At 38.2% G+C, this 16,242-nt stretch overlaps 1 protein-coding gene and 1 non-coding gene across 2 annotated transcripts in view; one reads left to right on the top strand and one right to left on the bottom strand.

Moving 5' to 3' along the window:
• The first annotated feature begins 370 nt into the window (after positions 1-370).
• On the top strand, positions 371-509 carry LOC116631835. Its single transcript, XR_004299284.1, has one exon. It is a non-coding gene; the product is annotated as a small nucleolar RNA SNORA42/SNORA80 family (small nucleolar RNA).
• Positions 510-11,605: 11,096 nt separating this feature from the next.
• Positions 11,606-16,242, bottom strand: part of MZT1 (mitotic spindle organizing protein 1) — a 19,434-nt gene continuing 14,797 nt past the window's right edge. Inside the window, exon 3 of the mRNA XM_032402880.1 lies at positions 11,606-13,397. Within this exon, the coding sequence (XP_032258771.1) occupies positions 13,374-13,397 (24 nt within the window). The 3' untranslated portion in view covers positions 11,606-13,373. The remainder of the gene's footprint in view (positions 13,398-16,242) is intronic.

Below are 16,242 nucleotides of genomic sequence, written 5' to 3'. Positions count from 1 at the left end.
TCCCACAGCTTGTTGATAATAACCCCTAGTTTCTATTCAAAGCTTATGCTCTCCTGCACAGTTTTAGATGATGGTTCTCTGTGTCTGTCTCACTTAATTATGAACATCTCGAGGGCAAGGAACATGCCTTGTGCATCTTCTAGTCCCTAGTAATATTCTAGGTGTTAGATATAGGTTCATTTACTTAAACACACTTGTTGCATATATCTTTTTAAATAGGTAGAACTAGAGCCTGAGCCTGCTGGCAATCCTTTTTAATATAGGCCAGCCAATCTTAGACGGGCTATTTTGGAGTACACAAGTTTCAGAGCAGGGATTTGACCAAGATTTCTAGTTTGATTAGCAGTCCCCACATCCACACTTTGTTTCAGCAAATGGTGATGCATTGATGGAAGATCCTTCTCTGTGGACCTCTCCTAGTACACCCATGCCAGAGGAGTGTGCAGCCCAGAACCATTGCCCACACTCTTCACTGGTGGGCTGTGAGCACTGAAGGGGGATCTACAGTGTGGAAAAAAAAAAAAAGAAACCACTTTGTTTCAATATCTACTAAGCACTATGTGCTGCTGAAAATACCAAGAAGAGGAAAAGCAACTGCCCCCCCCAAAATGAAAAGTCCTATTGAGTGGCACTTTTCCATGTTCCCATAATGATCTATGCTTTTTTTCTGTCACTGGATTTCCTTCTTGTACTGCGTGTATGTGTTTCCACGAGTTTATTGTGGATAGACTTCTCTTATTCATTTGTATACTCAGCAACTAACATACCACCTGCAATAGCAGACATTCAATAAATATTTGTTGAATGAGAATGAGAGACAGAAAGAATTATAATGGATAAAGAACTATGAGATATTATGACCATCTTCAAGGCACTTATGCACCAGTTAGGGAAATAATTACCTAAACATGCTGACCATAATGTCCTACACTTAATAGACATTCAATACATTTTAACGAATTACAATTAATGAAACAAGAGCCAATTTCTATATTCAAGAAAAATGCTAAATACTTACCAAGAGGTATAAATGGCTGTTTCTGTCCTCTAGGAGAGAATAATCAAGTGTGAGGTAATAAAAATGTTCATAAATACATTACTCAGCAGGTTGGGTTTCCTGCAAAATGTGTCTTAGAGATATCACCAGAAGCTGGAATGCTTAGAAAAGGCTTCCCAAAGGAAGAAGGTCTTTGTCAAGACCTGTACAAAGGCTAAAGTTTTACCCTATTTGCAAGCTGAAAGTTAAGTCTATTACATTTTCATAGGTACTTGAAGAGGACACAAAATTCCTAGGTCAGAGACAATGGACTTTCTTCCTCACAGTATAGCAAGCCACAGGAACTTTGCGTTCACCTTGGTAAACGGCTCCTCCAAATCCCGTAGGGCTGACAGAGTGGTCCAGAATGGCACTGCACACTCGATGGGTTTGTATCACAGCTGAGGAACCCCGAGGTAAGGAAACCCCAATCTTCTAAAGGGGCTGTTAGCAAACCTGACCAGTCTTTGCCCTGGAAGGAGATATTATCCTTATTAACCTGGTCAGAAAACAAATCTGTCCTCTCCCAGAGGGAGTTACTATCTCTTTGTTCAAGGGTGTATGCTATACAAACATCCTTGAAAAAATAGCCCAGACCAAAGGCTGTCAGTGCCTTTACGCAGAAGATGGACAGAAACACAAGATGCCCATGGAGAATGAACTTTCAACAGTCTTAATTTGGTTCTCGAAGGTTGGGTGTGATTTGATTAAGCAATAGGAAGAGAACAGATATTCTAGGAGAAAAAAGAATTTCATGGGCACATATTTATTTCATGACAGATCCCTTTGGGCCTCAGTTTCTTTATCTGTAAAATTGGAATACCTTCTTCACAAGGTTGCTATAAAAATGACCTGCAGTAATCTCTATATGGCATACAGCCTAGTGAACGACACACAGCAGGTCCCGCACCTTGAGTTCTTTTCCATCTCCCCCAGAATGTATAGGACGTGACCCTGTAGCCTGCCCTGACATTAAGAAAGGGGTAGATGGAAGCATTTAATCCTTCCATTTGCAAACTTTTTATTGAGGATCTACTGTGTTCCGGGTGGCAGACTAGAGACCATGCCTGCTCTCTTGAACCTTACAGTCTGCTTCAAGGAGGAAATAGAGGAGAGTAGAATCATCTTGCTTCCACCAAACAAGCTTGTAGAAGGTATACCTCTAAAATTTTATGGTAATTCCATCTGACCATGAAGCCAGGGAATTAATTATTGAGACATAGAAGGAGCATAAACCTAAAATAAGAGCAATGAAATGTCGAAGTTCAATGATGGCACACATCATTCAACAACAGGCTTTTTCAGCATCTTTTTGAAAAAAGAATACTAATAACTGTAGCAGAAAGATTTCATGTGGACATTATTGTCACCAATGTACGATTGTTCAGTCATTCACTTGGTAAATACGTACTGAGCATTCACTACATGCTATGTATAGTGATAGGTGCTAGAATTCAAGGACCAAGAACAGGAATTTTCCTGAGAGTGAGATGGCCCCCAAGAGACAAGGGATTGATTTTTCATGAGTTGATGTCAACATTTATCTATATAGAGATGGAGAAAAGTGTGAGAATCTCAGAGACTCCATGAATAAGGTATTCAACTTAAAGATCATAAGATTATTGATTTATTGAACAATCCTAAATTAGACCTTGATTAGGAGAGAAGGAAGTTGTTAAAATGTCTTTATCTGTCGAGAAGGTACACAATTATTTGTTATAGACTATCAAATATTTAATGGTAATAAAATAATTTTTGAGGGGCGCCTGGGTGGCTCAGTCAGTTAAGCATCTGCCTTCGGCTCGGGTCATGATCTGAGGGTCCTGGGATTGAGCCCCGCGTCGGGCTTCGCTCAGCGGGGAGTCTGCTTCTCCCTCTCCCTCTGCCTGCCGCCTCCCCCCGCCCCCCCCCCGCTTGTGCTCTCTCCCTTTCTGTCAAATAAATAAATAAATAAATAAATAAATAAATAAATAAAAATAATTTTTGAGAGATAAAAGTTATAACAACCATCCCTACTTTGGGGGTTGGGCTTGATAATTCAACCACGATGTGAAGTCTGTTGCATGCGTTGGAATAGTATATGAAAGGACATCTCCAGTGGGTTTTGGTACTAGAGGTGATAGTACTTCGTTCCTATCTTGTTTCCAGGGCAGTGCAGATTGGATTCCACTTATTTGTTTAGAATCTACCTACTGGACTGGAGTGTGAAAAATGCTCACGCTGTTTGAGAGTTGAGTGTTGGGGGCTAACCGGGAGGAGAAATAAATTACATTTGAAATGAGAAGCTGAGGACAAGGTATGAAAGCAGAGCCAAAGGGAGCAGTGCTCCATGTTCAGTTTTTCTTCCTCAGGGGTCATGCGGCGGGCCTGCATGAGTTGGCCTTGTAGTGGTTGGCTGAGGGGAATGTTGCGTCCTGCGGTCAAACCAGTGCTGAGTTGGCCTTGTAGTGGATGGCTGAGGGGAATGTTGCGTCCTGCGGTCAAATGATTCAGAGGACCTTCAGAACTCTCCAGCTGCCAATCTCACCGCTCCCCTGGTGCCCTGTGCTACCTGGCTGGCCACATACTTCTAGGACCTGCCTTTCCCCAGAGAGGGGGGACACATTATTCGCAACCTCTTAGTGTGAATTCCTTTGTTGCGCCCTGAGTGCGTGAAGAGAAACAAGAAAGACGGCGCAAAATGCTGCAAGTGAGAGGAGAAAAGATGGAGAAATCCCAGGGGAGAAACATCTCTCCGCCACACGTTGTTTTCCTCGGGGGCTCCCTTGCTAACCTGATTTACTGCTAAATCCCAGCATAGGTTCTCGAACCTTTCTGAACCGATGAAAGTGACAGTGCAGAAGTCAGAACAATCCATTACAACAGTCCTCTTCCTCTCTGAGTCTCGCTAGCGGCTGCGGCCTTGAAAGGTCAGGCCCACACCAGTTTTTCCTGAGACCGCATCCTCCTCCCCCCTCCAACCCTCCCACCCCTGCCCAGGTCCCTGTGCAGTAGCCTTTCAGCCTAAGAGCAGCACGGTAGATAGAGTGTCATTTTGGTGAAATCAAAGCACCGTGGTCTTTGTTCCACTCAAGACGTGTGTCTGTCTCTTTCTCTCTGAACTTGGCCCTAATTGATAAAGTCCCTTGTGTGTCTCTTAGGTGAAGCCAGATGAGAGCGGGGACGGTGCACAGGCAGGGCCGGAGTTAAACCTTAGCAAGCTGCCCTGCAATGTTCTGTGAGCAGACTTCCCAGGAAGGTTTCCTTTAGCTAGCTGTTTGCGCCGATTTAGCAGGAGGGGTCTCAGCGTTCAGCAGGAGCACAGATCACTGCTATCCCCATTGGGTTTATGAGAAGCAACAATGAGCTCTTTTTATGTTGAAAATAGAGATTTAAAATTATTCATAATCCGTGCTTCTTCTCCCAACACATCCTCATCCCCATGGGGTCCTTTCATTAATTAGCTATGCAAGTCTTTACACTAAAATTTAACTACATATTAGTCTTGTGTTTTTAGTGGTAGGATGTCTTGATTTTCATCCCTGTATAAATGTGAAAATAAAGAAAGAAAACTTCATTTAAGGGGTACCCAGCTGGCTCAGTCAGCAGAGCATGTGGCTCTTGAGCCCGGGCTTGTGAGTTCAAGCCCCACATTGCGTGTAGAGATTACTTAAAAATAAAATCTTAAAAAAAAGGAGGGGGGGCATCTGGGTGGCTCAGTCATTAAGCATCTGCCTTCGGCTCAGGTCATGGTCCCGGGGTCCTGGGATCGAGCCCCACGTCGGGCTCCCTGCTCAGCGGGAAGCCTGCTTCTCCCTCTCCCACTCCTCCTGCTTGTGTTCCCTCTCTCGCTGTCTCTCTCTGTCAAATAAATAAATAAAATCTTAAAAAAAAAAAAAAAGAGAGAACATAATTTAAAATGGAGTCAGGAAGTCCAAAAGGGACTTCTCACACTACCACTTGCTCTAGGAAGCATACCTTGCATTCCCAAACAGGGAGCTTACTTTATATACCCCAGCGGGAGGAAGGAAGAATTTCTCCTTGCCCAACAACAGCATAGCCAGTGAGAAATTGCCAACTTCACCCAAGGAGAAGCCACGTGAGTCCCTCCCAACTTCCTTCTTTTCCCTATGAATAAATGCAAAGTCCTCTCTCCTGTTCTCCAGACTTGCCTATGGTTCACCATAGTTTGCTTGTCCCGAATTGCAATTCCTCTGTTATTGCGGAAAGCTCATTTTGCTGATAAAATAACTGGCTCTTTTGTTCTTCTAAGGTCAACATAAATACAATATAAGCTTATATTTAATATTTTGTCTATGTTTCAAAAAAGAGTATATAAAAATAAGAATTTATGAACGCATGAGGTCTGATTCCATTGGTGAGAAAAAAGTGCAGCTTGAATTGAAGTCTTTTCAGAATCATTGGGCCATTCCTGAAATTAAGTGGTTTGATAAGTCCAATTAATACAAAATATGAAGTGAAGATTAATGTTTATGGAGCTCCTACTATGTGCCAGGTGGTATGCTATGGATTTACAGCTCTCCACTTAATCTTCATAACACTGTGAGCTATATCCTATCTTTATCCTACAGATAAGAAAACTGACATTTGGAGAGGGCACACGAATCAAGCCTGCCTGATCCTAAAGCCTGAGCTTTCTTTTAAACTATATGGATAGTAGAGCAAAAAGGAATCTTGGGGATGTTCTAGGATAGTGGTTTTCCAAAGTGTAAGATGGGTACCAGAGGGGGTGGTACATGGGACATTACATTCAAAATGCAATAAATGCCATAGTGAGGAAGTCAGTTTCTTTTCAAAGCTCTTGTAAGTAATCCTGGTAACTCAGTTCTGTGTTGCTAACACTTGCTCATCTTATCTATGAAAGAAAGAGCAGGTCTCAGAATCACAGATTTTAAAGACAATATTTAGCAAAGTTGTAAGCCTATGTTTATTTTTCATTGTAATTATTTTCGTAGATAATTTCTAGCTATGGCAAATGATGCTGTTTCCATGCTAGTAGCCATGGAGAGTTTTATTTTGAAAATAAGTGTATTTGGATTTTAAGTAAGCCTATTTAAAGAAACTATTATTTTAAAAAATAGTTCAGTGGCATATACATGTGGTAAAAATCATGAAGATGTTATAGGAAATGCAGACTTCGGGGGCACAGATCTGGAGATTCTAGACCGAAACTCACATGATACAATTGAAGAAATGGACACCTAGAGAGATGCAGTTAAGTGTCCTGGACCTACAAGTTTCCTGAATTGCTGAAACGTGATCATCTACCTCTTGAAACATGCCATGATCTTCCCACCAGCAGGTCAATTTCCATTGTTGTTCTTGTTTTTCCTGGTGGGGCATCAGATATCTCTGACTAGTAAATACAAATTAGAACTAAAGAAATTAGAAATTTTGTTTCCTTCCAGAGCAGTCATTGTTTTTATGAAATTACCTTAGATTATTTAGATATTTCCACACATAGCTGTCAGCAAATTCAAGTATAAAGTGTAGGTGGTACAATAAAAAGGCCATTTGTTTGTGGGAGAGCAGGTAGACTCTAAAAAATTTAACAAATTAAACAGTTTTCCAACATTACTTCTTGAAAGCATAACTATCAGAACAATCTTTTTGTGATTCATCACTTACATACATATAACACCTAGTGCTCATCATAACAAGTGCCCTCCTTAACACCCATCACCCATTTATCCCATCCCCCACTCACCTCCCTCCGTCAACCCTCAGTTTGTCAGAACAATCTTTTTAAAGGGTTTTGATGTAACTCACCAAGTATGTATCTGACAATTTATTGCTTTTAGTAGCTAGAGGTGATAATGTGGACTCTTTCCGACATAACATGCCTGTATTTTCATTCAGCTACGGGAGACCCACAAGATACCCCAGTGTTCTGCTCTATTGTAAAGGACATGGTGTTATTTATTAACAGATGTACTTCCTGTGGCTGCTATTTAGGGCTGTCAGATGTACCACCTTCTGGTGTATATGTGTCCAACACTGAATTTCATAAAACAAGATTTATTTTTTGTTAGTACTAGGTTCCCCCAGTACAGTGCTTCTGGAAAATGAATGGTTTTAATCTGTTATTTATTTTTATTTGATCTGCAGAGATGCCACAAAAATTCACCAGCCCACCAACATCCGCAGTAGCATGGCTAGGAAAAGAATGGGGCAATCCTGGGCAAGGTAAGCATCTATCATTAGCCTTTTGTTCTGCTTTCACAATCTACTTCCATAGAGGCAACTACTACCTTTGGGCATCTGATTCCCAAGCCCTTTCAGGCCCTTCTCCCATTTTGCCCCTTCGCCCCATGAGGTGGTGATGTACAGCGAGAGGCACGATCGTGCATGAGCTCTACAGCCAGTTTACCTACGTTTGAAACCTGGCTCTACCACCTTCCTGATTCATCTATTTCTTTACCACTCTGTGCCTTAGTTTCCTTATCTGCAATGGGAGGATGCTATCTATCCCCTATGGTAGCTGTAAGCAACGTGATACGTGTAGAGCACCAAAACCAGTGTCTTGCATTGGTGCTTTACACGTAGGAAGTTTTCAAAATGTTACTTATGTTTCAACCACATGCTAGATATTCTCTTGGATGCCAACTCTGCCCACGCATTCAGCTAACACACATTTATTGAGCACTTATTATGTGCCAGGCACTGTTCAAGATCCTTGAGACACATAATGAACAAAACCAAAAAATATCCCTGCCTTGTGCAGATTTTTCAGGTAGAGGCATGTAAGCAATAGTCGATAAATAGAAGTAAACTGTATTAGAGTGTAACTGCTGTGAGAAAAAATAATGGAGTTGGTAAGGGAATTGGGAGGGTAGGCAAGGGTGAAATTTAATATATATGTTCAATACAGTATTTCTAAAATAAAACTCACTTTTCCAGTAAAACTAGATTTTTTTTTTTTTTTAAGTCGGCTCCATACCCAGCCCAATGTGGGGCTTGAACTCATGATCTTGGGATCCAGACCTGAGCTAAAATCAAGAGTTGGACACTTAACTGAGCTACTCAGGTGCCCCTAGATTCCCTTTTTGATTCCCAATTACTGATAATCTTTGGTACCCAGGTTAAGAACTCAGTCACACTGTTTTCTTCTCTATTTTCCCCATAACTTGCCATTAAATCCTGTGTATTTTTCTTTTGTAATGTCTCTCGAATCTACCCTGACTTGAGCACTTGGGTTTGGGTTACTGTGGTGGCCTCCGAGTCTCTGCTTCTAGTTTCTCTCTGCTCCAGTCCATCCTGCACTTAATTCACTTGCAAAGCATGGCCCAGAACAGAGCTTAACTGTGTCTCTTCCTTTCTTTGGTATCTATGGAATAAAAGTCAAACTTGTTCAGGGATGTTCATAATCTGGCCTCAGCCTGCCTTTCCAAGCCCTCTGCTACTCTTCCTTAAATAGAACTTTCCATTTCAGCCAAAATAATCTACTGTGATTTCCTTCCTGCACCTACACAATGCATTGGTTTCTTTTCTAACACTGTATTGTTAGTTTTCTCCTTCTCTTTGTAGAAGTGTTAGAAATTTCATTAAAATTCCCTATAAAATTTACAAAATTCCATACAGTGAGGCATCCTCATGAGGGAAACCATGTAGACCTGATCTCAACAAGGTGGAGGTGCTGACTGAAGGACTCATGGCTTTCTGGAGAATCCACAAACAACTAAAATGGGTTTATTTGATACTACCAAGCCAAATCAAGACAGAATAGTGACTAATTAGTTCACCGCCAAAAATGTGCAAACAAGATTTACTTTTTCTAGACTGCCTGCCTTCTTTTCAGTCCTCACTTGCAAATCCTTTCTCCCCTTTGTTTCTTAATTCTGTCAAGGATTCCCTCTTGTGACAGTAATTTATGTAAAAATAACTGAAGGCCCAGTTTTTAAAATAGGCCCAGAAACAATTTTGTTTACATTTACAAATGTTTTATTGACTCATGATTAAAGTTGTTGGAAAAATAAATCCATTTTGTTTTTATATTAAAGAATCCAACTGTTCATTTTATGGAATTTATGTATAAGTACTCTTGCCATTGGTGAGTAGCAAAGCACTTTTATATTAATCCATTTCCTTCTGTGACGTCCTAATCCACAGCAGGCTACCATTTTTCCAGTGATACAATTCACTTCTGACTCAAGTCACTTGCATATAAATGATTCAACCAATTTCTATTACTTTATATGGATTTCAATGCTAGTGAGATACACATTTCTGCCACGTAAGATGGAGATTTTCTCAAAAGACTTCTACTAATTTAAATGGTAACTTTCAATGGGTCAGTCTCCAGAACCACAGGTCCATGTACCTCAAAACTAAGAAATACATTATTTCAGAATGATCACCAACCAAAATCCTTATTCTTTCAGATTTCTGGCTTCCCAAGTATCTGCCTGATCTCTGGGTTATTCTCAGCTCAGTTCTGAGGACTGAACACAGAACCTCTTTATCAATGAGGAGTTAAGGCAGCCCATCAAGTTCTTTAAAAACAAACTTCCAGCCTATTTCATCTTCCCAAATTATGTAGTCTACAGGAGTTACTAAGCCAAGTGTTAACTATAATGTTTTGTCTATAAGCACTTTATATTTATTCTTATATATTAGTTTGCTATAGCTGCTGTAACGAAGTACCACAGACTGGTTGGCTTAATCAAATCAACAGATTTATTTTCTCACAGTTCTGGAGGTCAGAAGTCCAAGATCAAGGTTTTTGGAGGTTTGTTTTCTTCCGAGCCCTCTCTCCTTGGCTTGCAGATGGCTGCCCTCGGCTCCTTCAGTCTTTCCTCCATGCTTGTGCATCCTTCAGGTCTGCATGTCCTTATTTCCTCTTATACAGATAGCAGTCAGTTTGGATTAGGACTCACCCTAAAGGATTCATTTTAATTTAATCACCTTTTTAAAAAGGCTCTCCAAATATAGTCACATTCCAAAGTACTGGAGTTAGGGCTTCAACATATGGATTTTGGGAAAAGAGAATCAGCCCCTTAAAAGTTTCCTAACAAAAGAGAGCCAAACTGGATGCCTGGGTGGCTCAGTTGGTTAAGCGTCTGCCTTTGGCTCAGGTCATGATCCTGGGGTCCTGGGATCCAGCCCCACATCGGGCTCCTTGCTCAGTGGGAAGTCTGTTTCTCCCTCTACCCCTCCCCACCATTTGTGCTCTCTCTACTCTGTCTCACTCTCTCAAATAAATAAAATCTTAAAAAAAAAAAAAAAAGCCAAACTGTCATTTATGATGTCTTAAAAGATTTTGGCTCTATCTTTGGGAAAGGTGTTAAATTAGCTTCCTCAGTATATGAATGAAACTCCTATAGATCACATGAGGTAAAAGAGTCCAAGTGCAAAGTTTGCCTGGAAATCAGACATTTGTTCATGGGCACCTGGTTTGCTCTACTATCCTAGTTTTATGTATAATTTTAAATAGCCCTTCACTCTTGACCCAATGGAATGTGTGTGCAAAAATAAGCATTTATTGTGTTTCAGGTCTTGGACAAAGTATTTTCCACACACAGTCTGTTTAGTAGGGATGAATTTCCCCAATTTCCAGAGAAGGACACTGGATCTCAGTAGTAACTTGCCCCAAATCGTTGAGGCAGAACCAGAGCCCAGCTACTCAGCAGTGTGGTCTCTGTGTTTTTCTCTGGTGAGACTGGGAGAACTGCAATTCCACTTCTGGGAACATACCAAAAGGTGTCAAAAGCAGGCACCTGAACAGATATTTATATACCAATATTAAAAGCAGCATTATTCAAAATAGCCAAAAGACAGAAACAACCCAAATATTCATTGGGTGAATGGATAAACAAAACGCGGTAAATACATGCTATGGAATATTATTCAGCTCTAAAAAGGAATGAAATTCTGATACATGTTATAATATGGATGAATCCTGAAGACATGTTAACTGAAAAAAGGCACTAAAGGACAAATACTGTATGATTCTACTTATATGAGGTACCTAGAATAGTAAAATTCATAGAAACAGGAGAAAAATGTTTACCTAGAAAAATGGGCTGAAGGAAGAGAGTGGGGAGTCATTGTTTATTGGATGATGAAAAAGTTCTAGAGAGTAGTGATGGCAGGACAACAGTGTGACTGTTCTTACGGTTACTGATCTGTACAACTTAAAAACGGTTAAAATGGTAAATTTTATGTTGTGTATACTTTACAATAAAAAATGTGGCTAGCGTGAGGAATTGAATTTTTAAGTTTAATTAATTTAAATATGTTTAAAAACCAGTATTTGATTCAGTTATTAGAAAACGTTTAAATATGCTTGAAACGTGTATGAAATTTTGTAATCTCCCACTATGTAAAGAATCTCTTGCTTGAAGTAAAGAAAAACAAAATCTCACACATATTTGAAATGCCAACTTTGTTTTCAAGCCTGGGGCAACGTTAATACAGCTATCTCCTTTCACTACCAGGAGAAAACTATCACATTTTACACCTAAGCCTAATTTTACATTGTAAATTATATAGCCTCTAAATAACCTTCATTTTAGATACCTGCAGAAACACAACTTGTGTTCACAAAGCATATATTAAATCAAAAGTACATGTCAATACCACCAAAATGGTTTTATTTTTTGTCACTGACAACATGCATAACACTGCCAATTGTATCATTACAATTTGTTCTGATTTTGTTAAACAGTACGGAAGTATGTATTAAAAATATATGTTTACATTTAAATTTAACACTTAAAGTTCTTTTTAAGGCGTTAAACATAACGTTAGCCTTCTCAATATATTTTCCTGCTTTGTATCATACATAAATAACTTAATCTACAAAATCATAAATAGAACTATTAACTCTTGTGGTCTAAGAGTATATACCAACTTTGGAGCTTGACAAAAATGTTGTCTTTATGATTTTATGGGTAACAACATGCAGGACTTGCAGTGTTTACTATCAAATAAATGACTTATCACAAGTTGTTATTGTCTCCCAACTGAGTCTGCCAATAATACACCTTCCAGTGCCCTTGGTAAAGATGCTAGGCACTTACAAAGTCAAAATAATCAAGACTAGATTTTACAAGAGAAGGTTGTCACTTAATTACTAAGTCTTACTTTGAAGAACAAAAATGCTGCTAAAGAGTAAATACTTGTATTATCACTTAAATGGAAGCTAATAAAATCTAAAATAAAATCAGATTAAAATCCTATCACTCTTGGGAAAAATATTCCTTTGAGATTTTGCTACAAGAACGGAATTAACACTATCCTACATTTTCTAAAATTTATTTTGAACCATCACTTTGATTAGTTAAAACTTTCAGGGAAAAAATAATGACACACAAAGTGACCTTGGAAAGGAATACTTATAATTCCTGATACAGAACACTTGATTATTTAGTTTTTGTTTAATGACTGGAAATCTTTAGTCCTTCAGAAAACACCGTATTTGTTGATAGATACTTCCTATTTAGTGATTTATTAGGTAACCACTCAAGATATATTAGGTAACCACTCAAAACTATTTTTACATACTAAAATTAAAGAATTTTGCATATTGGAAATATTTCATTATGCATTATTTTTTAGGCCGTCATTTATAGAGTATAAAACTTAGAAAGAAAAATACCGTCAATAGTTTCATTAAATTTAAATGATTCAAATGACAATAGTCAGCACTATCACTACTTTTAAAATCTAAGTTTGTAAGTTTTATTTTTCGATCAATACAAAAATGATCTGGTTCATACTGTTAACTGCCAGAAAAACTTTCATGTTTAAAAAACTAAATACTCTTTGTTAAAGAAGAGCAGGTTAAAACAAATGATTTCTGTGCTCTTATAAAAAAGATTCTGATATATGTTGTAATTCTACATCAAAATTCACAAATGGTGGCTGAAATTCTGTCAACTTTTAGCCCAATACAACACAAATCCACGGCTATTTTGCATAAACAATTCAAAATTAAATTTTATAATGGAAATGTCAACAAGTCATAACTACTACATTACTTCTGATGGGTTCCACTATACTTCAACCAGGCACAGCAGATGTGCACATCTGACAGACAGACTGCTTAGAAAATTAAAGCTATCAGAGCTATAAATAAGGAATACGTAAATATGAATACAGCAATGCCAATGCATTAGAGTTGTTAAAAAAAAGATGTGATGTAAACACATCTGATAGTTCTCTCTGTAAGCCATTTTCCACTGATTTATAAAGCTATGGTTTTATAATTCTTTTAAAAAGGAAAATGTTTCTACACTGCTGCATGCAGTAATTTCATTGTACATTCTTGACTACAATGCAATCTTCAAATCCTCTTGAAGAGCTTGACATATCTCATCAGAATTTCTCCAGAAAGTCAGCTTGTCGTATTTTCAGCAGCCTAAAACAAGAAAGTAAGTTTCATTATAATAAAACCACGAAAAAAGAGACACCATGGAGATATATTTGTCAATACTGCATTGTCATTAACAAACAATTCCTCCTCCACATATCCTGAACCACTTTTATCAGGATAATGCAGTGGGGTTTTTACTTTTTGCAGTACATTAGAACTACTTCTTGAACTGACTGCTAGGCTAACTGTGGAAAATTGTTCTATCATCTTAAATAATACAGTTTATGTAAAAATATACTGCTACTTGAAAAACTGACCCAAGCAGACCTTATCTACATACTGTATCCACCTTATCCAGACTTTATTGGTTTGTCTGTTTCTGCATGTTTCATTATAGTGTGAAAAGGGGATTATGAATGAAAAAGACCTTTCTGTTAGAAAGCAGAGGAAAAAAGGGCAAAAGGGAATAATGAACACATGGCTAATCCTGCTTCACCTATACCACCAACTATTATACTTCCCCTGATTATTCTGCAGAAATTTCCAGGCACCATATAAGTCATCAGTAAATGATTTTGAGACATTTCTTTTTCCTTTTTAAAGATTTATTTATTTTAGAGAGAAAGAGAGCGAGTGCGCACACATGCGCTCAGGGAAGGGCAGAGGGAGAGAATCAGGCTCCTTGCTTAGCTTGGTTAGCTTAGTGCGGAGCCAGATGGAGGTTTGACCTCACAACACTGAGATCATGACCTGAGCTGAAATCAAGAGTCAGATGCTTAACTGACTGAGCCACCCAGGTGCCCCTTGATACATATTTCTAAAAGATAAGGATTTAAACAAGTAATTTCTTAATGCCAAATATGAATATGATGATTTTAACTAAGTTTAATTTTAGAAACACACAGTAAACTTTTCATTCATTTACGTTTCAACTTCTTAATTAAAACTTGCTTTTAAGTTTAGTCTAAGTTCAGAGGCCTTTCACGAAAATCCCTTAACATGCTAGGAAAATTGTAGTTAACTCAATCTGGAACATTCTCTTTGCAATCAGCAGAACCTACCTTGTTTGTCCATATAGTTGGCTATTCTAATTAGCCTTTCATTTCTTTGGGTTTATTACTCACAAGGATTAGAAACTAGTTTGAAAAAATCTCCCTTGTTCTAAAAGGTTTCTTATTTCTACCCTTAAAGGTTCTTACATTAGCTTTAGCTGCATACCTTTAGGCACTCTGTCTTCTTCCTAACCCCATTCTCAGTATCATTTACTTCAAGGAAGAACTGAAATAATATAAACAATTTTAGAATTTTTAAAAAATTAAAGTACCTTAACTCTAATGCAATTTGTCTAGTCCCATTCCATTTTTATACTAATTTTTGAGGTTCTCCTCCAAGAAACAGACAACGGAACAAGTTTTTTCACCTAAATTAAGCAAGCCATCAATCTTGTATAGCATTCCTGTTATATGAATATAGTACTACTCTGTTTGAAAGGACAGCAATGGCATCCTAAAGAGCTCCAGTTACCAGACTGCCGTTAGAGACTCCAAAATTTCATAAGCATTGGCCCTGGGAAAAAACCAACTTTAGCAGCCTTGTCTCCCACACTTTGGTGTAAGTTTATTCCCTCCTTCGGGAGGATGGGTGGTGACATAAGACTTATTGAATCCCTTATTTCTCTCCCAACTCCACATTCTACAGCTCCAATGTCCTCATGCCATACAAAACCTTCCTACAGTGAGGAGACACATCACTCCCCCTAAGGTATTAGTGATCACACAGGACAGCTGCAAGAGAAAGGGCAAGGCTTGTCAGTGCGAAGTGCATCAATAATAGTCCAATTCGAGGCACCTTGGTACTAAAGTAGAAGATACAGGAAGTAGGTTTTGCCCAGAATTTCTGAAGTCGCAATATGTAAATGATTGCTTATAATTAGCCCTGAGGAGGCAGTACTAAAGTTCAGTGCTTGGTAGAATCACTCATAAAAATAAAGTCTATTTTACTTGTAAATGCATTCATTAAAAGGTATGGAAACTGAAAAAAAAAAAAATAAAGCCTATTTTTTAAAAACCGTACCTTAATTAACAGTCCCACTTATGCTGTGGGAGATACATACAACGCGACACATCTACTGATGCGAAGAAACTGACCTGTGTGACACACAACCAACTACTTTTACTGTAAATGATTAAACAATATACAAATCTGTGAGAAAGTAAAAACAATTAATGAAAAATTGTTGTAATTGTCTAAATAGTTAACTAAAGAACAAAAGGAAAAATTGGATGTTTATAGACCAACAGCTCCTTGCAACATTTCAGGATGGGCTTGATTTGTATTTTACACATTCTAAAATAAAGGTAAGTACCATATAAGGAAATTCTAATCACTAGGATTTCTAGGTAAAGGCAGTAGAACATAACAGGAACAGCAACAGGTAAGAGAATAACTAATTTAATAGTAACTAATAAACCAACCCAACAGCAGCAGGTAAGAGAATAAGTAGACTTTATAATCTAAAGAGAAGCAACCTGTGAAAGGTTATTCTTTAATCCATAAAGTTAAATGTAATATTTTTATTTTTAAAATGGCATGCTACCATGTAGAATGGTGTTCACCAAATATTGCTGATTATCTCTTGGGTGGTTCTGAATGATTTGTTTCCTTCTTTGTATTTTGATATTTAAATATTTTAAAATTATGAGCATTTAATAAAAATTACATACAGATTTCAAAAATTCCTTTAAAGAAAAAAGTTCTAATTAACATTTTTCTTCTTTGCTAGACACTTTTCAGGATTCTCCTCTCCGCCTAGTTTTAATGAGAACCTGGCATACTGGTTGTTGTTTATGGAGAAATATGTTTTCGGGGTGTGTGTGTGTGTGTGTGTGTG

The sequence above is a fragment of the Phoca vitulina genome, unplaced genomic scaffold, assembly GCF_004348235.1.
Source record: "Phoca vitulina isolate PV1807 unplaced genomic scaffold, GSC_HSeal_1.0 scaffold5, whole genome shotgun sequence".
In the NCBI taxonomy this organism is placed as follows: Eukaryota; Metazoa; Chordata; class Mammalia; order Carnivora; family Phocidae; genus Phoca; species Phoca vitulina.
This window is presented reverse-complemented; position numbering and strand designations above follow the sequence as displayed.